General features: G+C 34.9%; 1 protein-coding gene and 1 long non-coding RNA gene across 2 annotated transcripts; one reads left to right on the forward strand and one right to left on the reverse strand.

Moving 5' to 3' along the window:
• Positions 1-4142: 4142 nt before the first annotated feature.
• Positions 4143-6508, reverse strand: LOC112416662 (uncharacterized). Its single transcript, XM_024770971.1, has 3 exons — positions 5792-6508; positions 4866-5746; positions 4143-4575 (listed from the first exon to the last, which is right to left on the reverse strand). The coding sequence occupies exons 1-3, from the start codon at positions 6506-6508 to the stop codon at positions 4143-4145; spliced, it is 2031 nt and encodes a 676-aa protein (XP_024626739.1).
• A 4779-nt stretch (positions 6509-11287) lies between these two features.
• LOC112416336 (uncharacterized) lies at positions 11288-13594 on the forward strand. Its single transcript, XR_003006677.2, has 2 exons — positions 11288-12691; positions 13194-13594. It is a non-coding gene; the product is annotated as an uncharacterized lncRNA (long non-coding RNA).
• The last annotated feature ends 13471 nt before the right edge of the window (positions 13595-27065 follow it).

Consider the following 27065-nt stretch of genomic DNA (forward strand, 5'->3'; position numbering starts at 1 on the left):
TAGGGTCTAATAAAAAATTGTTCCATTTGAAAATCAAAACCAGATTCCTATGAACAATTCTTTATTTGCTGAAAATGCTTAATCACTCCCATGTCAATGGTTTCTTTCTACCTCTATTATATCTTCATGTAAACAATTTTGCTCTTCTTTATGCTAATTTGGCTTCCTGTCGATAATTTGATTAGTTTAATTCACGTATAAACGTCTGTTTTTTTTACCATTTTACCCTTATTAGGGGTATTTTAGTAAATTAGCAATTGAAGAATGTTATGTTATATATACATAAATTTTTTCCCTTCTCTCTCTAAACTTCAGAATTTTTTTTCCCCTTCTCTTTTTAAAAACCCATCGTCCCCCCTCACTATTCACATTCAATTCAAATTTTCTGAAATTGGTAAGTAGCTGAACTCAACCACAAGCTCACAAGTTTTGAACTGTTTAGAAAGTAGCAATTAAGTTTGAATTGATGTTTTAGTGTGAAGTCTTTAGAAGCAATAAGCTGTCAATTAAGTTGTTTTGCAGAAGCTTAAGTTGGAATACAAGTTGTGGCAGGTATGGATGTGTGTTCTTTATATTACCAATGCTATATTTAAGTTACCATATGAGTAGTTGGTGAACTGATAAACTATTTTGGGAGTTGGAGGATTAGGGCAAGGGCAGATGTGGATAAATTGTAATTAGGCTGCTGATTGGGATACAAGCTAGGAATAAGCTGTTTTTGGAAGAAGTTTGGTGAAGCCCGTATTTGGGACAGAGCTCCACTAAAACGGTAAGAACTCACTCCCTGTAACTTGGAATCAAGTGATTTTTGATGCTATGGTTAGCTAACGAAATTCCGGACGTTTTCGTACCAGTTTCATTGTTTTTGGTCCAGATTTGAAGTCTGTAGACGATTTTGAAGTTGGGGGCAGAAGTAGGATTTTGTGCTGAACCATGAATATAAGTTGTTTTCTTTTGATTTCTTTGCAATTCTAATATCATTGTTTTAGATGTGTGGTTTTTTATGATGTTCTTTCATTTAATTATTATTGGATTTGAGTTTTGATCTAATCAAAATAATTGCGAAGATGTTCATCTGATGTTCATTTAACCATATTTTATATGGATGGTTTAGAGCAAAGGAAAGCTGAGATAGAGCAACCAACCACTTCTGCAATTGGCGAGTATAAACATTTTGTCAAAGGTTTATGCTTTTTTATGTGGCCATGTAGTTGTGAATTGATTTCAAATGTATTATGTATTGGAGGATGTGTTATGGTTAGAATAATAAACATGATCATATTTGATAATATGGGATTTTTGTCACGTGTCTAGGTTCTTGCATAGCAAAATAAGCGTGATATAGCAGAGTTTTGCAAGTATGAAGGTTTGTTCTTTCAGCTAATGAGCTAGGCATGGCTATTTTTTTAGTTCATGAAACTTGGAAATGCCATTTGTTGAATACTTGAACAATATCTCAAACTTTGTCTGATGTCAAGATACTTACTTCATCTCACAAATTAAATAATAGAGCTATATCATATTTTAATTAAAATTTTGAAGGGTGATTCTGTTTCTGTTGTTAAGCTGCTCATAAGAAAATTCTGGCTGATATAAAATTCTGTTTCTGTTAATTTGTTTGCTATTGTTGATTGTTGATATTCAAATCTAAAATTGATTATCTTCTTATATGCAATGCAGAAGATTAGTGCAAGCCGACAAATAGTGAGTCTTGAAAACCAATGGTGCATTGACACCTGCTGCTTTCATTTCTTATTTTTTGTTATGTATCTGTGCTAGATTTCAGTTTTTATTTTTGTGCTAGATTTTTTATGTATTTGTGCTAGATAGTAGCTAGACTATTCAAAATTTTAGTGGACCAAATGTCTATGAATGATTATGATTATTAGATATTTTTTATTTGACCTTTAAAGAACATTAGAAATGGGTTTTTGTCAAACTTACTCCTCTGCTAGCAGCAGAAGGGGATCAACTATTAATGCTGACATGATCTGTTTCTCTGTGGTGTTGATAGAGGTAGTGCTGGACATCCCTTTGAAAATTGTCCGTGGCGGTTGTCAAAAAAACTGCCATACCATTTCCGCCATGACTGGCATTTAACTACACAACACTATATCAGATTCAATCATAACGTTAAAATCTTTATCATGTATGATTGCATGATCATGTTGGTAGTAATTGGAAGCCTGTAATATCAAATATGGTAAAATTGTTATTACCACTTTACATTTAGCAGTAGATTTCTTATTAATTGCGTTTCAATTGGTCACTTGATGCCTGTGTTGTGATATGTTTCTTTTCTGATTTACAGGGAGTATGCAACTAACATGGCTGATTCTCCACTGCCCCCCTTAGTTCTTATGCAACAGGCATGGTATGGTCGAATGTCATTGTTGTTAGTAATAGTATGATATTGTAATTAGTGATATTATAATCTTGGAAGTGCTTCTAGAGAAAAAAAGTTATTAATGTCTCGAGGGTCACTCAAACTTGGATGACATTTAAAATTGGTAGCTAGGAAGATTTTGAGTTGGTAGTAATTATAAAGCATGATTCATTATAGTTTTACTATCTCTCACTCACAGCATCTTCACATCGTTTCCCTTCCTAAGAATTTCCACTAAATTAGTTAAATAAAAATGAGTAAATATCAAAATGGTAATCTGTCATACATTTTTATCTTTGAATTTTAAGAACTTTAGTTTGAACGCAGTTTTGGTGTTTGTTGTAGAGACCTCATAATCCTTTTAATTGCAGTTGTGAACAGTAGTTTAAAACCATGCTCAGAATTTTAGATTGATTTGTCGCTAGCATGCAACACAAACTTACACTTGAAACTGTTTCTAAATACTGTATTTGTATAGGCATGATTGGTCGAAAGCTGTAGAGATATGAGTGAAGGATTTGAAAGCGTTTGCTACGTTTAATGAAGAACTGTTCAAGGAAATCACACAACTATTGACATTGGAGAATTTTAGGTACTTATTTAAGTTTAAATTCTATTTTACATTTCCTATTTTCAGTTTGTAAGATGTAGCCATTGAGTTTCGGTTATTATTATAGGGAAAATGAACAGTTGTCAAAGTATGGTGATACTAAGTCTGTGCGGGCAGTCACGTTGGTTGAGCTTAAAAAGCACATTGAAGCCAATCCATTATTTCCTGACAAATCAATTTCCTAACCTAAAAAACTCAATGTTAAGGACACTCATTAATCAAAGGTAATATTGTCTTATGGTTCAATTCTTGGACGGCACATTTGACTGTTGCTTTGTCTGAATGCATCGTTTCTATTAGTTGTTGATCTTTGTTATAGTGCTAAGCTTTGCGTTAAAGATATTCACTTTCTAGCAGTTGTTTAGGTTGTGTTCTATTGGCAATGAACTTATTTTCTTTTCTTTGAAAAAACATTATAGCTTGAATTGGTTTAAATTTAGTAGAGTTGAAGTTCTCTAATTGAGTAATTGAATGATGATTTTAGGAATCCCAATAGATTTAATGATTAAACTATGTCTATTACCTTTGAATACTATATTTGATTCTAAATTGATGATTAAACTGATTGGGCTGTTTGGGGACTGTTTTTGGATGAATTTTGACATGTTTAATGCTGGAAAATTGGGTCAAATCTGCAGAATTGTAGATGGCCTTGCTGTTTGTGAGGCAATTATGACATGGTGATTTTCTTTTTCTTTTTTGGGTTACTTTTATTTTTATTTCTGCGGATGTATGATTGGTATTTACTAATCATGATTATATTTATGAGTGCTATTTTTGTTGAAGGGTTATTGCTTTATACTGTTATTATTATTTTACTTTGTGGTTGCAATATAAACTTTCATGATGACTTTTGGATTAGCCCATGAAAAAAAGATTCTTTCATGATGTCTTTTCTCTATCTTCAGGAGCCATCCTGATCTGATTGTAACCGGAGAAACCGTCCATGAAGGAGAAAACCTTGCTTTTAGCAGTGTTATCAACCAATACATCAATGTGAGGTAAAGGGAAATTATCCTTCGGACTAGCCTTGTTCAAGTCCCGGTAATCCACACACATTCTGACTTTGCCATCTTTCTTTGGAACGGGCACTATGTTGGCCAACCACTGAGGATACTCTGATGTGACCAGGAAACCTGCATCAATCTACTTTCGCACTTTCTCTTTGATCTTGAGGGCCATATCGGGATGAGATCTTCTCAATTTCTGCTTTACTGAAAGACACTCAGGCTTCAAAGGCAGTATGTGTTCCACAACATCAGGGTCTAGACCCGGCATGTCCTTGTATGACGATGCAAATATATCATTATACTCTCTGAGAAGCTCAATTATCCTCTTCTTGACAGATACCTCCAACAATGCCCCGATCTTGATTTCTTTCTTGTCTTCCTCAGTACCCAGATTGATGATTTCTATCTCTTCCTGATGAGGTTGAATTGTCTTTCTTTCTTGTTCCAACATCCATTTAATCTCATCAGGAATCTCCTCATCCTCCTCTACTATAGCCTCGTAAACCGGGGCCTCAAAGTTGGGAGGAAGCATGGGGTTACTGTGTTCAACAGGCTCATTTATGTTCAGTCTGCACATGATTCATGATTGATTTTAATGAGTAAATGCAGACCTTTGATTTTGAAAATTTTAAAAGAAAAAGAGAACGATTTTTTGGATTTTTATATTACCATTTTTCCAGAAAAAACACCAAAAAATAAAAATAAGGTAATAAAGGCCGTGACAGAAACGGCGATTTTCATTCATAATAAAAGTACTAGAAGGAAAGACAAAGCCCTACATGATCTCACTTTCGTCTTAGGCAGGACGGAAGGAGTTTTCTTAAAAGTAAAAAAAAAAAAGATGAGACAAACATATTACTTAGAACGGGGTATCGCAGAAGGAATGTCTACAGCAATCCAGTTGCAGCAGGCTCCTCCAGGTGTCATAAAGACAGGTACCACTCCTTCAGGCGCATCATCTGTAATTGCATTGGTCTCTAGCGAATCATGGATGAATCCGGCACTGTGGAAAGAGCCTTTGGTAGGGTCGAACATCCTAGGCTTGCTGTTAGGAAAACCAATTCCTTCTTTGCGCTTGTTTTTTGGTAATTCCACTAGCTGACCCCAACCTTCGGTTTTGCCTTCCTGAATTACCCTCTGGGCGTCTTTCAACGAAGTCATACAAGTCTCAATCTTACCTACACTTTCTTCGGCAAAGAACCCTTGGAATGACGACCCGTCTGAACTATTACCACCAATAACAGAGAAAGCAGACAGATTGCTGATCAAAAAGGCTGACTCACCACTCACAGTAATTAGCTTTCCATGACTTACAAACTTCAACTTCTGGTGGAGAGTGGATGTCACTGTCCCAGCGTCATGAATCCATGGTCTGCCAAGTAAGCAGCTGAAAGAAGCCTGGATCTCCATGACTTGAAAAGTAACCTGAAACTCATGTGGGCCGACTGAGATTGGCAAATCTATCTCACCATATACTGATATTCTGGTCCCATCAAACGCCCTCACCATCACCTTACTGGGCCTCAAGAGAGCCTCAGAATATGTCAATTGGTCGAGAGTTAATTTGGGCATCACATTAAGAGCAGAGCCGGTGTCTATCAGAACATTGGATAAGGAGTCTGTTTTGCAAAGTACAGATATGAATAATGCCTGATCGTGCTCCTTCCCCTCCGCCGGGAGGTCTTCACCACTGAAGCTCAGACTGTTACACACGGTCACATTCCCCACAATACTTTCGAGCTGACCCAAAGTCACATCATAATCCACAAAAGCCTAGTCTAGTACTTTCTTCAAGGCATCCCGATGAGCACTAGAGCTCGATAACAAGGACATTATGGAAATTTTGGCAGGGGTTTGTAACAACTGGTCCACCACCCTGTATTTGCTCATCTTGATCAGCTTTAAGACTTCATCAGCATCCTCATAGTCAACTTCTTTGGGCTGCTCCCCAGCTTTACCTTTACCTGTGTTATGTTCTTTTACTGTTTCTTCGACTGGAATACTAGCGTTGTTCTGACCCACAGTAGGAAGGATGCGACCGCTTCTCAAAATCCGACTACTCTCGGAAAAATTGTCCACAGCAGAGGATGAAGTCGTTTCACTTCCGAGTTCTAGAATTGTGCCTTCATACTTGTAAGGTACGGCTTTCTGAGAGGAAGGAGGTACATGCCTAGGCACACAGATTACTAGAGGAGTGCCAACGGGCTTTGCACTGTTAGGGTTTATCACAAGCGGCCTCCTAGCTCTGAATACCGGAGTGACAACACAGACACTTTTGCTCTTGATTTCCCTTGTAACCTCAAGTTCCTTTCTATCTAGGAGACCTTGCACATCATTATGGACTTGCATGCAACCACGGGGATCCACTGAACATATATAACAAGCCTCGTGATTGTGGCTGAAGAGAGTTGCTTCACACATCTTCACATGTATTGGTACCAAAGGGGTCTTGATATCACGTGCGTAGAGAATGCAAGCATCTTCCTGACAGTCTTGAATCATGTTAACAGCAGGCCCATGGAGAGGCAGAGGATTGTTCTAGGCAACAGGATCGGGGTCGGCGAAAGTTAACTCTTTGCTATTGATCAGTTTTTGGACTTCTTTCTTGAGGGCATAACAACGTTCCACATCATGACCTAGTGCCCCTTGATGATAAACACAATGAAGGTCAGGACGGTACCAGCGTGGGAGAGGGTCTGGAATTCGAGGAGGCGGTATTGTTTGAACCAGGTTTTGTGCGAGCAAAGAAGGAAGTAATGCTCCATAAGTCATTGGTATGGGATCAAACTGTTGTCTTTGATTCTGCTGATTGTAGGGAGCCTGAGGACGGGGTTGTTGTGTGGTGGGTAGTGTGGCCTTTGCTGGTATGGTTGTTGAGGGTAATATGGTTGTTGAGGGAATTGTTGTAGGTTGTATGGTGGTTGATATAGTGGTGGATAGTACGGTGAAGGTCCTTGAGGTCCTGGTGGTTGATAGTTTGGGTTCTGGGGAGCGGTCATTTGTGGGGTAATGTTGGCACCGTAAGGATGATTAGGGTACACAGGTTGAGATTCGCCATGGGCCACCATGCCGACTTCTTGAGTATTCCTCGTTGAGTAACCATTCCCAACTTATTACCATTAGACAAATTTCCTGCAGAACTACCTAAAGAACTTCCCGAAGCGCTAGCTCCTTTACGAGCCCATTCCTCAATACGTATCCCTGTCTCTACGAGATCAGTGAACTTCTGTGATGCACAAACAATCATTTTCTCTGAATAGCAAGGGCTCAAGGTCTCATAGAACATCTCTGATAATTCCCTCTCATCCAAGGGTGGACGAATTTGGGCGGCCTTCTGGATGAAGCGCTGAGCATACTCTTTGAATGATTCATTGTCCTTCTGGGTTAAGGACTACAACTCTTTGCGACTAGGCGCCAGATATGTGTTGTACTTGTATTGCTGCATGAAAGCGTCAGTCAACTGTTCAAATGTAGTGATGCCCTTCAATCCCATAAACCAGGTATGTGCAGGACCAGTCAAACTGTCCTGGAAGCAATGAATGAGCAAAGGTACATTTTTCTTGTAGGCTATCATATTCGTAATATACATAGTTAGATGGTTTTGTGGACACGTGTCCCCTTGGTATTTCTCAAACACAGACACCTTGAATTTTGGAGGTATATCCACATCTGGCACCAAGCAAAAATCGTATATGCTCTAGACGACTGCTTCTTTACTACGCATGTTACTCATCTCTTTCTCTAAAGCACCAAACCTCTCTTCCTAGTTGACTGCTCTGTCATCCCCCATCACACTGTCGGAATGGTAAATCTGTTCCTCCTGCTGTGGCTCAACATACACACTGGGTCCTGCTTGAGTCATAGTAGCATGAGGAATTAGCTGACCCATCTGGAAAAGTGGTGAAGTCTGTTGACCATAAGCGAATGACATTTCAGTAGCACTTGGAAGAAAACCCCCATTAGTTGCAAGCGGCATGCCCCATGGGTAGCCTGGAGGCATGGAAAACTGAGGAGTGGAAAGGATGGCAATTATAATGGAGACAATCAGGCATTATTCATATATGTACTTTGCAAAACAGACTCCTTATCCAATGTTCTGATAGACACCGACTCTGCTCTAAATGTGAGGCCCAAATCAACCCTCGACCAATTGACATATTCCGAGGCTCTCTTAAGGCCCAGTAAGGTGACAGTGAGGGCGTTTGATGGGACCAGAAGATCAGTATATGGTGAGATAGATTTGTCAATCTCAATCGGCCCACATGAGTTTCAGGTTACTTTTCAAGTCATGGAGATACAAGCTTCTTTCAGTTGCTTACTTGGCAGACCATGGATTCATGACGCTGGGGCAGTGACATCCACTCTCCACCAGAAGTTGAAGTTTGTAAGTCATGGAAAGCTAATTACTGTGAGTGGTAAGTCAGCCTTTTTGATCAGCAATCTGTCTGCTTTCTCTGTTATTGGTGGTAATAGTTCAGACGGGTCGTCATTCCAAGGGTTCTCTGCCGAAGAAAGTGTAGGTAAGATTGAGACTTGTATGGGTTCGTTGAAAGACGCCCAGAGGGTAATTCAGGAAGGCAAAACTGAAGGTTGGGGTTAGCTAGTGAAGTTACCAAAGAACAAGCGCAAAGAAGGAATTGGTTTTCCTAACAACAAGCCTGGGTGGGATGTTCGACCCTCCTAAAGGTTCTTTCCACAGTGCCGGATTCATCCATGATTCGCTAGAGACCGATGCAATTACAGATGATGCGCCTGAAGGAGTGGCTTCCAGTACTTTTATTATGAATGAAAATCGTCGTTTCTGTCACGTTATTTATTACCTTATTTTTATTTTTTGGTGCTTTTTCTGGAAAAATGGTAATATAAAAATCCAAAAAAATCGTTCTCTTTTTCTTTTAAAATTTTCAAAATCAAAGGTCTGCATTTACTCATTAAAATCAATCATGAATCATGTGTAGACTGAACATAAATGAGCCTATTGAACACAGTAACCCCATGCTTCCTCCCAACTTTGAGGTCCCGGTTTACGAGGCTATAGTAGAGAAAGATGGCAAAGTCAGAATGTGTGTGGATTACCGGGACTTGAACAAGGCTAGTCCGAAGGATAATTTCCCTTTACCTCACATTGATGTATTGGTTGATAACACTGCTAAAAGCAAGGTTTTCTCCTTCATGGACAGTTTCTCCGGTTACAATCAGATCAGGATGGCTCCTGAAGATAGAGAAAAGACGTCTTTCATCACACCCTAGGGTGCTTTCTGCTATGTGGTGATGCCATTTGGGTTGATAAATGCCGGTGCCACTTACCAAAGGGGTATGACCAAAAATTTTCATGACATGATTCACAAAGAAATCGAGGTATATGTGGATGATATGATTGTCAAATCAGGCACTGAAGAAAAACATGTTGAGTATTTGTTGAAGATGTTCCAACGGTTGAGAAAGTACAAACTCCGTTTGAATCCTAACAAGTGTACCTTCGGTGTTAAATCCGGCAAACTCCTGGGCTTTATTGTCAGCCAGAAAGGTATTGAAGTAGATCCCAACAAAGTTAAAGCTATCAGGGAAATGCCTGTTCCAAAGACTGAGAAGCAAGTTAGAGGTTTTTTAGGAAGGTTGAATTATATCTCCAGATTCATCTCTCATATGACTGCCACATGTGGGCCGATATTCAAGTTACTCAGTAAAGATCAAAGGATCGTTTGGACAGAAGATTGCCAGAAAGCTTTTGATAGCATCCAAGGGTATTTGTTAGAACCTCCGATTCTTGTCCATCCAGTTGAAGGAAGGCCGTTGATCATGTATTTGACTGTGTTAGATGATTCTATGGGCTGTGTGCTTGGTCAACAAGACGAGACTGGAAAGAAAGAGCATGCCATTTACTACTTGAGTAAGAAGTTCACTGATTGTGAGTCCCGATATTCTGTACTTGAGAAAACTTGTTGCGCTTTGCATGGGCTGCTAAGCATCTCCGTCACTACATGGTTAATCACACTACTTGGTTGATGTCCAAAATGGACCCGATCAAGTACATTTTTGAGAAGCCGGCTTTAACAGGAAGAATTGCTCGCTGGCAGATGTTATTGTCTGAGTATGATATTGTGTACCGTACTCAGAAAGCCATCAAGGGTAGTATTCTTGCTAACCATTTGGCTCACCAACCAATTGAAGACTATCAACCTATCAAGTTTGATTTCCCAGATAAAGAGATCATGTATTTAAAGATGAAAGATTGTGATGAACCGGTGTTCGGTGAAGGTCCTGATCCTGAATCCGAATGAGGTTTGATATTTGATGGGGCCGTTAATGTCTATGGTAGTGGAATTGGTGCAGTCCTTATTACCCCTAAGGGAACTCACATCCCTTTCACTGCAAGGATACAATTTGATTGTACAAACAACATCGTAGAATACGAAGCTTGCATCATGGGTATCGAAGAAGCCATTGATTTGAGGATCAAGAAAATTGTCATCTACGGAGATTTGGCTCTCGTGATTAACCAGATCAAAGGAGAATGGGAAACTCGTCATCCTGGATTGATTCCCTACAGAGATTATGCAAGACGATTGCTGACTTTCTTCAACAAAGTAGAGCTACACCATGTGCCCCGTGATGAGAATCAAATGGCGGATGCTTTAGCTACCCTATCCTCAATGATCAATGTGAATGGTCACAATACTGTGCTAGTAATCAATGTTCAATTCCTCGACCGGCCTGCTTATGTGTTTGCGGCCGAAGCAGTTGATGATGACAAGCCATGGTATCATGATATTCAAGTATTCGTTCAAACTCAAAAATACCCGCCTGGGGCATCCAACAAAGACAAGAAGACCTTGAGAAAGTTGTCAAGCCGATTCTTCCTTAACGAAGACGTATTGTATAAGAGGAACTTTGATGGGGTCCTACTCAGATGTGTGAATAAGCATGAAGCAGGAAAGTTGATGCATGAGATACATGAAGGCTCTTTCGGAACTCACTCATGTGGGCATGCCAAACTATGAAGGTCCCTACGTGGTGAAGAGAGTTTTCTCTGGTGGTGCTTTAATTCTTACAAATATGGATGGAGAAGAGTTACCTCGTCCTGTGAATTCTGATGCAGTCAAGAAATACTTTGTCTAGATATATATATATATATATATATATATAAAAGAACAGCTCGATAGGCCATTTTTAGAATTTTTTTTCAAGAAATTTTGGTTTTTGAATGGCCTATTAAGGGTGTTTTTCGAAAAATAAATTTTTTACGAGGGTGCAAATCAAACCAGAAATTTTATAGGGGCGAAAACCGGAAATGACATATATTACAGGGGTGAAAAACACTATTAACCTTAATAATAATAATAAAAAAACTGTAGTGAATTTAAAAAAAAAAACAGTTGGGCTCAAACTGGTTAGATCTGGATCGTCTGATGAATCAGAAGGTCTAGATCTAATCACAGGAAGTATCATCACAGCCACTGGATCTGAGATCCAACAGTTAAAAGGAAATCCGGTTTGATTTAAAAAAAACGGTTCAAATGAAATAAAAACCGGTTTAATAGCAAGTATATAAGCAAATTCGGTTCACCAAACTTCATTTCTCTCAAACCTTTCTCTCTCTAAACCGAAAAAACTCTCCCTTCTCTCTAAAAAATTTCTGAAAAAATTATGACATCTGGACTGACTGGGATCCACAAAACTTAGACAAAACTCTTAAAAGGACTTAAAAGAAAAAATAGAAAGGAAAACAAAAGTTATGAAGTAGAAGAAATTTCACGTGACTTTCTAAAACAATAAAACATAATAATAAAAAACAAAAAGATTAGAAAATAAAAATAAAGATAATGACAAAAAAACAAAAAAAAAAATTCCGTTCGGAATCAAATAAGGTACTTCAAAATAACCTTCCTGCCGAAATTTCGTTTGAAATGATTAAAAAGACGCGACTTAAAAATACGATTAGACCTTTTTAAAATAACTTGACTGTTACGACTAAAAAGACTATAAAATGCGTTATAAAAATGCAGACGAAGTGATTTTAATTGTTGTAAAAATGCAAGCGGGGACTTAATTGCAAGATAAATTTTTTTAAATGATTAAAGACGAAAAAACACGAGTTTTAAATGGTAAAAAACGAATAAAAGAGAATGTGAACTATTTTAAAATATGGACAAAAAAGATTTTAAACGGTCCAAATTTGGGGTATGACAATATGTATCCCTTCTTCTCCGTGTTTGGATGATTAATTGATGGAACAAAGTGGAAGGGTCACAAAAGTATCTTTATTGGTTCTACAACCTGCAATTTGAAAGGGAACAAAAAAACGAGGGTTCGAAAAGGGAATGGCTACTCTCTTTTTCTTCCCTTTTATAAGTTTGTAAACTTCCAAACAATGAGATTTTTCATCAACCCTTTCATTATTTATACATATATAAATATAGTGATAGAGTTAGAAAAACTGTTTTGACAATTTGCAAGACTAGTTCGTCATGCATTTGGAGACTGATATACATTGCAGGGAGGTACATTTACGATGTCCTCTTTATTAGCTGCATTTGTTGTTTCTCATAATGATCATCTTCCTACCGTTGTTTCTACATGAGCAGCTGAGAGGAGGGTCGTTCCAGGTTCAGGTGGTGAAGAATTCAAGTTTGCTTCCTTCATTGCCGTGACCCTCAGCTGTGATCATCGTGTTATAAATAAATGGTAATTATTCTTAATCTGATGTTGTTACTTAAGCTATATAATTTATTGAACATTGACATATATTAATTACTTTACTGTTTAGTGGAGCTAATTCCCTTTTGTGACTTAAATTTAGCCTTATTTTTGTCATCATGGGTTGAATCACCATTTGTCCTTGATATTGTGATTGTCTGAGTCTGACAATTTAGTCCCTCAAATATAGGAAATGACAATTTAGTCCATTGAATTAAAAAACGTCAATTAATAGTCATTTTCTCAAATTTAACACCACAATTTTAAATGTTCTATATTGTCCAACTCTCATGCATGCAAGAGAGAAGCTAATATGGAGGCATTTCATAAGTTTTGATGGATGTTTTTTAAAGTGATATTTTGGAGGAACTAAATTGATTGAAGCTCTCCAATTTAAGAGCTAAATCATCCGATTCCCAAAATTTTAATAACCAAAATGGTGATCTGCACAAAGAAAACATGCTAACAATGTGTTTATTATTCTGTTCAGGGGCGATTGGTGCCGAATGGTTGAAAGCTTTAAAAGGCTGTATTGAGAATCCATAAACCATGTTGTTGTAAGTAGAAGGCTCCGATGAAGTACTCAATTCCTTTTTTTGAGTGATATTGTATGCGGGAGATAAGATTTGATCACCGGGTATTTACCCATTTGGGTTTGGTTGATTGTATCCCTGACCAATTTTTTATTTAAGTATTTACTCTCTTACAATAAATTTTGCATAAGTGAGGGTAGATAAGACATTGAATTTTGAGTCCTGAAATCATCTTCTTAGAAGAGAATCCGCCCTTTATACAGGCAAACGAGGATCTAACATTTTCTTTGTTGGATGATGTGAATAATTGAAACACTAATTTTATTTTATTGGCATCTCACCTTGTGTTGATCGAGTATACATTTTGGTCAAGTGACGAACATGCGAACTTGAAATCATCAACTCAATTTATATCTAAGGTTATATGATTGTTGAATAATTTACTAGAGTTTTCTATTTATTCAAACCCTAATTATATATGAGTATGAGCAGTTAAACCATATGTGATTTGTCGAAACACTGTATTGGGGCGATTGCTTTTTTCTTTTTCAAGCTGAGATCAAGGGAATAATATCAATTTTTGTAAGTGTTTCTTGGTTAATTTTTTTCTTTCTTTTTTCTTCCTCACTAAACTAGCATTAGACAATGAAGAAACCAAAATTCTTATTATGCAACCTTCGTTCTCAAATTTACGAAGACTGACAATGTCGCGTAATTTGAACATCTCTCCTTTAGAGCAATTTTTTTAAAAAATACGTAATTTAACCCGTGCGAAGCACGAGTTTGTAACTATTTATACATAAAAAGAACATTATAAAATTATAAATTAGATAAGGTGTCTCTTTAGTTTATTTTATTTTTTGAATAGAAAAGGAGCTAAAAGAACCAAAAATAAAATAAAACTACATCAAAGTAACATTTGGAGTAGAAACCCCTCAAGCATTAGAGTGCAAAAAATGACAGAGAATTAGGCGACTGATCATAAAAAACTAAAGTTTTATATGATCACGACTCAAGTTATCATGTTGATCCGTACACTTATTCGGTTACTGAAAGGAATGCCAACCTTTGACTTTGACAAAATCATCGATCAACAACAACAACAACCAAGTCTTATCCCATTAAACGAGGTCTGCTACATTGATCAAATTACGCCATAATGTTCTATTCGAAACCATATTTGGATCCAATTTATTAACCTGTAAATCTTTCCTAGTGTCTATTTTCTACCATCTTTCTATTGTAAGTGCTACCCCAACTTTCTCTCTCTAAAGGTGTCATTCTTAATCCTTTCTCGTCTAGTCTTACCATTCATCCAAACAACATCATCATTCTTCTAAAATGATAATCAAATGGTAGCCACAAACACGACCATTTTTGTTGCGTGAAAGGTGATTAACCACCACAGAAGAATTCAAACACAACTCAATATGTCTGCAAACACTAGCTTTACCTAAGGATAATCTTTCATAAACACCTCATAACTTGGCCTAAATGAGAAAATTGAGCTCTTATATTGCTCTATATTTTATAATTTCTAGGCTTAAATGCTCTTTTGGTCCCTTAACTTGATTTCAAGTATCGGTTTAGTCCCATAAGTAATAAAAGGTCTGCTTAGATCCCTTAACTTGATTTCAAGTACACGCTATCTTTGATCTCGGGAATTTCAGAATTGAATGGTAAGGTCATGCTGGATTATTAGAATTTGAATTCGTAGTAAATATGTACATGAAATGGTTTTGATATTTAACTGTGATATGGTACAAGGGCTAGTTAATAAAAACGATTTTGAAGCAATATAAACCAGTGCAGAAAAAAAATTCACAAAAATTCGAAAACCATTTTTCTTCTAACATATTTTGTGGTAGAATAAATAATAATTCTTTCATAAAACAATGGATGTTAGCATATGTTGGATTACTATATATGATGATTGCCTACATTACTTGGATATAACGTATAGTCATAGATTACCATTTGTGGAACAATATTTCAAGCAATTTATGTAGACACATTATCTTCAAAACATTCAAAGTTGGTAAGGAAAACAACAGAAGAATATGAAAGTAGTAAATCCAAGAGACAGAATGTATTAGCAATGCTTTTGTTTAGGATGAACACTGCATTATTTAAAGGAAGAAATAAAAATCATGTACTAAGAAATATAGAGTATTAAAGTGAATGGAAAACAAATAAAAAGTTTGATCCGCAACATGAATGCATCTTACAACCAAACATATGTAAGTTGTAAGTGTCAAGACAGAGGAATTACCATAAACTTGGTACAAACCATAAAGGATAATAAGGAACCTCACCATGCTTTGACGTCTCCTCAGGGAAGTATTTGATGCTTCTATCATTCAGACAAAATATCCCAAACTCTAAACTTGTCGGTGGATTTATTTTAGGACATGGAAAAGTAATGGCAAAGTAGATACTATTCCCTCTAACTAACTCTTCACTGTAATTAAGTTCATCCCTTGACATTACCATGCTTTTGCAGTTACTAACAAAAGCCACTTTATCTTCCAGCTTCACATTCTGCCACCCAATAGGACTCTTATTCGTGTCCAGCTTGAACACTTCAAAGCTGGTAAGCTTAGGTGGCTTAACAAATGATGAGACAACATTGAAACGGTCAGAGATATGTTGTTCAGTATCAATCTCACCATTATAGAACACATAAATGAGGTATAACTCTCTTAACGTTTTATCTTTGGCTAGAAAACTGCTATATATACTCGATCCTGCTAGCGCTCTTGGAAGTTCAGCTAACACTTCAGGCTTCCGAGGTGCATTGGTGGAATCTTTAAGATCATAAACCAAAATAGAATCTGACAATGAGCCTATTACATATAATTTTGTACCAATAATTTCTATGTCCGTAAAATAAGTCCCTGAATCTTTATCTGGTTCAACTATAGTCCACGACTTTTCAAAGAGTTTATAAATTGCAATGTGACAATAATCACTCAAAAGGCCAGCTAAATAGCAATCAGAACCATCACAATTTGGTTTGGAAGAAGCCGTCATTTTACTCACATATGATATTCTTTGACCAATGATTGAGGACAAGTACAACTTTGATGGTATCGTGATTCTAACATCACTCACGGGATTCAAAAAGAAAACTTTTGCAAAACCTTTTTCAGAATAGTCACTCACAATCAACCAGCCGTCAACTGAGCCAATACATGTATTATCCCTCAACAGTGGTGTCCTAACACGATGCAAACTTTTTGTACTCAAGCTAGGCAGTTCAGGTAATGGGCAGCAATGCTTGTTTTCAATGATATTCGAAACTATTTTCCTACAAGAACGGCAAATTGCTCTCAATCTAAGGTAATCTTTTAGGGGCAAACGCTTCATAATCAGTTCCAACACATCAGCGGGTAGATATGGTTTTTTCAATATGGTTTTTTCTTCCATCTCGTATTTTTGAGTGAGAGCCACTGCATAATCATTGCCACTTGCAAATATTAGTGATTTGAAATAAGTATAAACAATATTATACTCCCTCCAACAATTATTATTCCTCATTTTAACTATTCATGAACCAGCAAGAACTCTAAATTCGTACTAGAAGGACACTTAAAAACGAAAGGAGGAAGTATTAATTAAGAAAACAAATACAAGTCACAAGACTAAGAAAAAGAAAATGTGAAAAATAACATCCACGCCACTAATAAAAGCACTACTATGATTAATTATTACTTTATAATTACAAAGTAAATTAGAGGCGAATAAAAATAAACAACTAGGACAAAAAATAACATATAAGTCAGAGATTACACATACAAGATTTAGGACGTTTCATCAATTTGAGTAGCTCCACTATCAATCTGAAAATTAATTTGAGTAGTTCCACTATTAAACCGAATACTCTGGAATCGAATAACCATCAATATCGCTGATCATTAGAAACCCTTGTTTTTGTTTCGTTTGATGAGCGGAAACCCTAGTCCATTGAGACGCTTAATCTTTCACACTATATATGTCACTAATTTGGAGGGCTATATCGTCATTTTTCAATTAATTATCATTGATTAGTTTTCATAATTATAGGAACCGGTAGTTTCGCCTGAGAGAAAGTAAGATTATCCGCAAAAGAGCACCCCACATTGGGTGCTTAAGTTGGTCTTTATGTCCACATCACCAATTTTACGGTAATATTTAATAAGCACCAATTTTCTACAACCTAGCACCTCCAAAGATTTAACAAAATTTACTCATTTTACTAAGATTTATTAAATGGGATCCATGAAAAATGAAGAGAGAGTGCTTCCATAGCCACCCTCCTTCAAAAGCACACATATGTTATACTTCACAATGGAGGTGTCTATTTAAGGGACAAAATGTAATTTTGAATATAATTTTTCCTAAAGTTTTTAATTGATCATCCGGTCCCTTAACTTAATTCTTTTTTCGAATTGGTCCCTTAACTATTAAACATTTCAATTTGGTTCTATTTTATTAATTTTAACCTCTCAAAAAGAAGACGGTTGGATAAAGAAGATGTCCATCAAATCTAACCGTGTATCATCTTCCACCTTCTATTTCTTCTCCTTCCTCATGATCTTCATATGAACTTTATACCACCACCTCCTCATCATCTTCATCCATAAATCCCCAAATTACTTAATCTTTACTTACAAATTCATATAATTCTTCTGCTCAAAAACACCAATACATAATCTCATCACTACACCACAATCACAACCAAACAATAACTTCAATTCTTAAACACAAAAAAATCCTTAAACCCAAAAAGCACAACAACATCATCATAATAATCCATCACATTTTCAAATCAAACTAAATACATAACCATACAAATCTCAACAAAACAAAAAGGAAAAGTGAATAACAAGTTTTTAGAGCTTAATCTTAATTGATTTGAATGTAATGCATCCGAAAAAAAATCAGAAATTGAGATCGAAAAAAAAGCTCTTGTAAGATGGGGATGTTTAGAAGTAGAAGAAAAATGCTTATGAGTTTTTGAAGGTAGCTGAGGATTTGATCAAGAACTATGGTAGCAAGAGAATTATTACTTTTGGTGATGGTGATGCATTTGAGAAACTGAAAAATAGTTGAATTTCAGGTCCTTTTTTGAAGGGAATTTGGTGCATTATAAAGCTTTGTTGGAATCAATTGAGTTGCAATTTTCCACAAAATTCTCAGAAGCAAGAATTGCATGTGAAATTCTGTTTGTGGCACCTTGTATATCTTCTCTTGATTGGTTACAAACATGGGAAGAGATAAAAAGTGATGGGTGTGTTAAAGATGAGATTAGCATAGAAGATGGAAGATTGATTAAAAATGTTTTGATGGAGAAGTCAGAGAAATGTTGAGAGGAAGTGATAGTTCATATCAAGCAAGAATTGAAGGAGAAAATGAGAATCAACTTGTTTTGGAATGGAAAGGAAGTCAACTGTTAAGATTTTCAATTTGGAAAAATTAGTCTAGGAAATTAGGAGTTAACAGTACTTTTTTAGTTTTTTAAGTATTCCTATCTAAATTACACATTCAAATGATAGGTGTATTAGTATAATTTGATTTTTATAAAGATTCTTTATGCATCCACAAAGTATGTAAATCTGAAATATATTTTAATGATAACTTTATGTTTACTTAAATACTTTGATTCACTCTTTATTAAAGTCACTTCTTTGTTTTTTTTTGACAAATTTAAAGTCACTTCTTGTTACTAGAGACCTTGCAAGTCACAGACCTTATCAAAATAACACAAACCAATGCACAGTTTAATCAGCAAAATTTACCAAAAATATTTTGTAACATAAGTGGTGGATGTTTGGTTGCTTAACCATTTGATCAAATGTTCGATCACTAACGGGTGCATATGGAAAAACATATGCTGAGAGAGATTAGTCTCATAAATGAATCTTGGTTAATTTAAAAATTAATTTCCACAATTGCAAGTAGAAGATACTTAGGGTAAAAAAAAAAAAAATATAGGACTACAGATTAGTTACAGCAACAAAAAACAAAGCAATAATATTCTCAACATAACAGGGCCTAAAACTGCTGAAAAAGAAAAGAAACATCTCAATTTTGTGATAAATTAATGTGGACTAATAATTAAATAAAAGAATATATTGTTTGAAGTTTAAAGGAAAGAAACACGCCTCTTAGAAATGTTCCTTTAGATTATTTAATGTAAGCAATTACGCGTGTACGCAATTTCGACGAAATTTTAAAATTTAATATTCCTAATAGATTAAGATATGTCCCCATATTTCAAGACATGTTTATGCATATTAATTGCGTAGTTTCATTCCGGACTATGGTATATGGAGAAAATTTAGCTGAAGTAAAAGTCCTCATCTATGTGTGTCATAATTTTTTTGATATAGATCGATTATTGTTAAATGATGGTGAAAACTTCGTATCAATATTATTGTAATCCAAAAAATTGTGAGGTTCGGCTTTTTAGTTAAATGATGGAAAAATATTGCCTCAAAATAAAAAAAGATGGAAAAATATGATGTAATTTCTCTTTGGCTGTTTTACATAAAATAAGAGAGTTTGAGGGAGGGGGGAAAACCATCTATATTGAAAGCGAAATGAAACAACAAACAAGTACATAAGGACATTATGTCTCTTTTGGATTGACTTAACACAAAATTCATGGGCATGAGTCATAGGGTGAGATTCTAATTCATCTTTGGCATATTCCTTGTCTTCATGAAAGCATCTATAATGATATTCATATAAGCAACTCATTTTATTCATTTATTTTAGTGATTCATTCAATTTACTTGGAAGAAATTTGTTTTAACAATAAGACATGTTTGGATAAACAGCTAAGTTTGCAGCTTATAAGATAAGTCTTATTAAAGACTAACTCTTAAGTTAAGCAGGCCCGTTTCTTCAAGAAAAAAAAGTTAAGTAGGACCGTAATGAGTGATAAAGTTCTTCTTCTTCAAGAGAAGATTGATCTCTCTCACCATCTCACATAAGATTTTGGGTAAATTTATCTTCTAATGATACATGACTGAATTTTACATATTATAAATGATTTTATACAATAAGAAATTTTGAGTTCCAATATTACTGATTTTTTTTTTAATAAATAAAATGTGGAAGATATATAACACAAATACTTCTTAAGAGGTCATTCATCCTAATACAATTATTCTCCGTCATAAACGCTTAATTTAATTACAGTTATGATGAAATATACTCCCTCCGTCCCAAATTATAAGCAAAAAAACAAAAATCACACTTATTAAGAAAACTAAAACATAAAAATTTGGGGTATAGTTTTGTGTGTTTTCTTTGGAAAAAGTTTTATAGGAAGATGTAAAAACAATTTTCATTGGCTATTGGTTATGGAAAAAATGAAAGAAAGAGAAAATTGAATGTAATTTGCATTTAATTTTATGAGAATAACAAAAAAAAATCTTGGAAAAGATAAAAGTTTTTTTTTTTTGCTTATATTTTGGGACAAAGAAAATGTGTTTTTTTTTTGCTTATATTATGGGACGGAGGGAGTACTTTATTAGTGTTGTTATTATACCTTCTTTTGTAGCAGACAAAGCGGTAAACATTATGAAATTTACGCACACAAGTGTGTGGTCTCGATTTCGAATTTAGATAAAGCTGCTTAATCAAATGTAATAATTTTGCATTGTCGGTTGAACTATATTTTAAGATTATTTTTTTAGTTGTATTTTGTGATAATCTATGGTTCCCATAAGAAGGGGCCCTAACAATCCGAATTTTGGTCGGGAGGTAAGTAAAAAATGGAACTTGAGTTCTCCTAAACGATTCCAACTCTTTAACTTACCACTTGATTAATTGTATTATTTGAATTGGTGGATGAAATATAATAAACATTTTTGTTAATTTTATTTTTTTCTTTCAGAAACTATTAAACTCATAAAGGTAAGCACTTCTACATCAGAATTTTTATTCATTTAGTCAAAAACAAATCCTAATTATTCAAAGGGAATTATTTCCCTCCTCTAATAAAAGGAAAATAAAAGAACAGCAAACTTCAAACACAACCTTGTTCATTCAACATTTCAGTTTCCTTCTGACTTCCAACAAAAGCGAAAAAAATCCTTTTCCACATAAATGTCTGCTGATTATTCTAGAAATTTCGACGTGAATGATCTGATCTCCATAAGCAACGACCTCGTTAAGGTTTTGAAAGATCCTGCTAATGATCGTGAACTCAACATCCTCTGTCAATGTCTCCTTTTTCACTCTTCCATTTCTGCGTGAAAAAAATTTATTGGGGTTTGAGTTTTTTGTTAAAGTTTTCTTTTTTACAATGTTGTATATTTAATTATGGTGTTTGTTGACAGTATAACTATGTAAAAATGGAGTGAAAGTTCACGATATGGTTTTTCAATGTTTGCATTCTCTTTATTATTGTCTAGGATGTGATATCTTAAGTAATGAGAATGGAAAATAAGAAACATTCGATTTATAGAAAGTTTACTTGAAATTCAACTCGATGTAGGCTGTTTGTTATGGCAACTATTATGGACACTCGAAGTATCATTTATGCAGAAGTTTCTCGCCAGCACAGCAGAATGCAGACCATGGAATCCTGTAGAATTCTGAGTGTGCTGGGAGTCTTTTTTGGAAGTTATTTTGAAAGAAATGAGAATCACATGGTGATTCAAGATTATCTTGGCTATTTGGTTGAAGGATGGCAGTGTTGAAAAACCTATGTGATTGCATTGGTGGAATCTATGAATTACGGCCTCGTGTATGGAGCAAGAGTGATTTATTTGAATTTTTGTGGACAGTATGTTGTCATAGCCGAGATAGTGGAGAGAGTATTTTTGTGTTTTTTTTATAACAAAGAAGAGTAACCTTTCAAGATAATTAGAGTGCATAAAAGGACCAAGAGAATTAGGCGACGGATCATAAAAAACTAAAGTTTTATATGATCATAACTCAAGTTATCATGTTGATCCGTGCACTTATTCAATTATTGAGAGGAATACTGAACTTTGACTTTGAGAAGATCACCAAGCATTCTTCTAAAATGCATAATCAACTGGTAGCCACAAACACGACCACTTTTGTTGCGTAAAATGCGATTAACCACCACAGAAGAATTCGAGCACAACTCAATATGTTTATAAACACTAGCTTTTCCTAAGCATAAACTTTCGGAAACACCTCATAACTGGGCGTAAAAAGAAGTCACGTCCATATTGTTTCACTCAAATCAAGACCACCACAACCAGCAAGCAACACAACATGAGCTTACTAAATGAGAAAATTAAGCTCCTATATTGCTCTATATATAGAGTTTACATGCTTTCTTTGATCTCAGGATTTTCGGATTTGAATGGTAAGGTCATGGTTGTTTATTAGAATTTGAATTCTAAATAAAAATTTACATGGAATGGATTTGATATTCAATTGTGATACGCTACATGGGCTAGTTAATAAAAATGTTTTTGAAGCAATATAACCAGTGCAGAAAACAAATTCAGAACAATTCGAAAACCATTTTTCTTCTAACAATTTTTGTTGTACGTACACCAATTATTAATTCAGTGGTAAGGAATAAAACATAAAACAGTGGATGTTAGCATATGTTGGATTACTATATACGATGATTGCCTACATTATTTCAATATAACATAGTCATATATTACCATTTATGGAACAATGTTTCAAGCAATTTATGTAAGACACATTATCTTCAACACATTCAAAGTTGGTAAGGAAAACAACAGAAGAATATGAAAGTAGTAAATCCATAAAACAGAATGTATCAGCAATGATCTTTTAGGATGAACACTGCATGCTTTAAAGGAAGAAATAAAAATCATAGACTAAGAAATATAGAGTATTAAAGAGAATGGAAAAGAAAATAGAAATAAAAGGGTAGATCTGCAACATGAATGCATCTTCCAACCAATTCATTGTAGACAGCATTGGCATACAAAAAAACATATTAAAGTGTCACGACAGTGGAATTACCATAAACTTGGTACAAACCATAGAGGACAAGGAACATCACCATGCTTTGATGTCTCCTCAGGGAAGTATTTGATGCTGCTATCATTCAAACAAAACATCCCAAACTCTAAACTTGTCGGTGGATTTATTTTTGGACATGGAAAAGTAATGGCAAAGTAGATACTGTTCCCTCTAACTAACTCTTCACTGTAATTAAGTTCATCCCTTGCCAATACCATGCTTTTCCAATTACTAACAAAAGCCACTTTATCTTCCAGCTTCACATTCTGCCACCCAATAGGACTCTTATTTGTGTCCAGCTTGAACACTTCAAAGCTGGTAAGCTTAGGTGGCTTAACAAATGATGAGACAACATTGAAACGGTCAGATATATGTTGTTCAGTATCAATCTCACCATTATAGAACACAGAAATGAGGTATAACTCTCTTAACATTTTATCTTTGGCTAGAAAACTGCTATGTATACTCGATCCTGCTGGCGCTCTTGGAAGTTCAGCTAACACTTCAGCCTTCCGAGGTGCATTGGTGGAATCTTTAAGATCATAAACCAAAATAGAATCTGACAATGAGCCTATTACATATAATTTTGTACCAATAATTTCTATGTCCGTAAAATAAGTCCCTGAATCCTTATCTGACTCAACTATAGTCCATGACTTTTCAAAGAGTTTATAAATTGCTATGTGACAATAATCACTGAAAAGGCCAGCTAAATAGCAATCAGAACCATCACAATTTGGTTTGGAAGAGGCCGTCAGTTTTGTCACATATGATATACTTTGACCAACGATTGAGGGCAAGTGCAACTTTGATGGTATAGTGATTCTAACATCAGTCACTGGATTCAAAAAGAAAATTTTTGCAAAACCTTTTTCAGAATTGTCACTCACAATCAACCAGCCGTCAACTGAGCCAATACATGTATTATCCCTCAACAGTGGTGTCCTAACGCGATGCAAACTTTTTGTACTCAAGCTAGGCAGTTCTGGTAATGGGCAGCAATGTTTGTTTTCAATGATATTCGAAACTATTTTCCTACAAGAACGGCAAATTGCTCTCAATCTAAGGTAATCTTTAAGAGGCAAACGCTTCATAATCAATTCCAACACATCAACGGGTAGATATGGTTTTTTCAATATGGTTTTTTCTTCCATCTCGTATTTTTGAGTGAGAGCCACTGCATAATCATTGCCACTTGCAAATATTAGTGATTTGAAATAAGTATAAACAATATTATACTCCCTCCGTTAATTTTAAGTGTCATATTAGAGTATTAACAGCTAAATAGTGAAGTGTTTTTTTGCACCTTTTCTTCCTATTATATCTTCATTTTCAATCCACCTTTATATTTAACTTGTTATGTTTCTCTCGTATTTGTTAGTTACTATCTTTTCCCCCAACAATTTTTAACAATTATTACTACTCATTTTAACTATTCATGAACCAGTAGGAACTCTAAATTCGTACTAGAAGACACTTAAAAACGAAAGGAGGAAGTATTAATTAAGAAAACAAATACAAGTCACAAGACTAAGAAAAAGAAAATGTGAAAAATAACATCCACGCCACTAATAAAAGCACTACTATGATTAATTATTACTTTATAATTGTAGGGTTATTCCTGCATAAAGTAAATCAGCAGCGATTAAAAGTAAACAACTATGAGAAAAAATAACATATAAGTCAGAGATTACACATACAAGATTTAGGATGTTTCATCAATTTGAGTAGCTCCACTATCAATCTGAAAATCAATTCGAGTAGTTCCACTATTAAACCGAATACTCTGGAATCGAATAACCATCAATATCGCTGATCATTAGAAACCCTAGTTTTTGTTTTGTTTGAGGAGCAGAAACCTAGTCCATTGAGACGCTTAAACTTTCACACTACATATATGTCATTAATTTGGAGGGCTATATCGTCATTTTTCAATTAATTATCATTGATTAGTTTTCGTAACCATAGGAACCGGTAATTTCGCGAGAAAAAGTAAGACTATCCACAACAGAGCACCCCACATTGGGTGCTTAAGTTGGTCCTCTATGTCCACATCACCAATTTTACGGTAATATTTAATAGGAGAAAACTTATGTACAATTTCTTAGGTGTTTTTCCTATGGTTCTTAACTAAATTCATATTTCCTCAAATCCATAATTTTCTCAAAGTTTGTTATATCCAAAAAATATGTATTTTTAGTTAACAACCATACGAAAAGCACTTAAGAAATTGCACTTAAGTTTTCTCCTATTTAATAAGCACCAATTTTCTCCAACCCAACAACTCCAATGAAAATAAGCACCAATTTTCTCCAACCTAACCCTTCAAAGATTTTACAAAATTTACTCATTTTACTAAGATTTAGTAAATGGGACCCATGAAAAATGAAGAGAGTGCGCTTCCATAGCCACCCTCCTTCATAAGCACACATATGGTATACTTCACAATGGAGATCTCTATTTAAAGGACAAAATATAATTTTGAATATAATTTTTCCTAAAGTTTTTAATTGATCATCCGGTCTCTTAACTTAATTCTTTTTTCGAATTGGTCCCTTAACTATTAAACATTTCAATTTGGTTCTATTTTATTAATTTTAAATCTCTCAAAAAGAAGACAGTTGGATAAAGAAGGTCCATCAAATCTAATCGTGTATCACAAACACCTAATATTATACTTCTTTCATCTTCCACCTTCTATTTCTTCTCCTTCCTCATGATCTTCATATGAACTTTATACCACCACCTCCTCATCATCTTCATCCATAAATCCCCAAATTACTTAATCTTTACTTACAAATTCATATAATTCTTCTGCTCAAAAACACCAATACATAATCTCATCACTACACCACAATCACAACCAAACAATAACTTCAATTCTTAAACACAAAAAAATCCTTAAACCCAGAAAGCACAACATCATCATCATAATAATCCATCACATTTTCAAATCAAATTAAATACATAACCATACAAATCTCAACAAAACAAAAAGGAAAAGTGAATAACAAGTTTTTAGAGCTTAATCTTAATTGATTTGAATGTAATGCATCAGAAAAAAAATCAGAAATTGAGATCGAAAAAAAAGCTCTTGTAAGATGGGGATGTTTAGAAGTAGAAGAAAAATGCTTATGAGTTTTTGAAGGTAGCTGAGGATTTGATCAAGAACTATGGTAGCAAGGGATTTATTACTTTTGGTGATGGTGATGCATTTGAGAAACTGAAAAATAGTTGAATTTCAGGTCCTTTTTTGAAGGGAATTTGGTGCATTATAGAGCTTTGTTGGAATCAATTGAGTCGCAATTTTCCACAAAATTCTCAGAAGCAAGAATTGAGCAGAAACCTAGTCCATTGAGACGCTTAAACTTTCACACTTATATGTCACTAATTTGGAGGGCTATAGCGTCATTTTTCAATTAGTTATCGTTGATTAGTTTTCATAATTATATTGGAAGCGGTTGTTTCGACCTTCGAGTGAGAGAACGTAGGTAGGGGTTTGTTTTGGATAATTTGCATAGTAAAAACTAAAAAGGAAGCAATATATTGTGAATACAAGCAATAACAAAAAAAAAAAAATTCAAGTGGTGACCCTAATTATAGGAAAGGTTGTTTTGTGTGAGAGAATGCAGGGGTAGTTGCTATTGATGTGATAACTAGGATAAGGATAATGCTTAATATTACTAAACATCCAACGAAGAAATCTGGACCTTATATTAACTCTGAGATACGTAAACTTCTACTACAGTAAAAAAATAAAGAATAAAAAATATGAAAATCTTCACATATTAAAGTGTACCGTTTGTCAAAAAAAAAATAAAAAAAAATTAAGGTGTATCGTTAGTAAATTAAAT

Source organism: Medicago truncatula, chromosome 7, assembly GCF_003473485.1.
Source record: "Medicago truncatula cultivar Jemalong A17 chromosome 7, MtrunA17r5.0-ANR, whole genome shotgun sequence".
NCBI lineage: Eukaryota > Viridiplantae > Streptophyta > Magnoliopsida > Fabales > Fabaceae > Medicago > Medicago truncatula.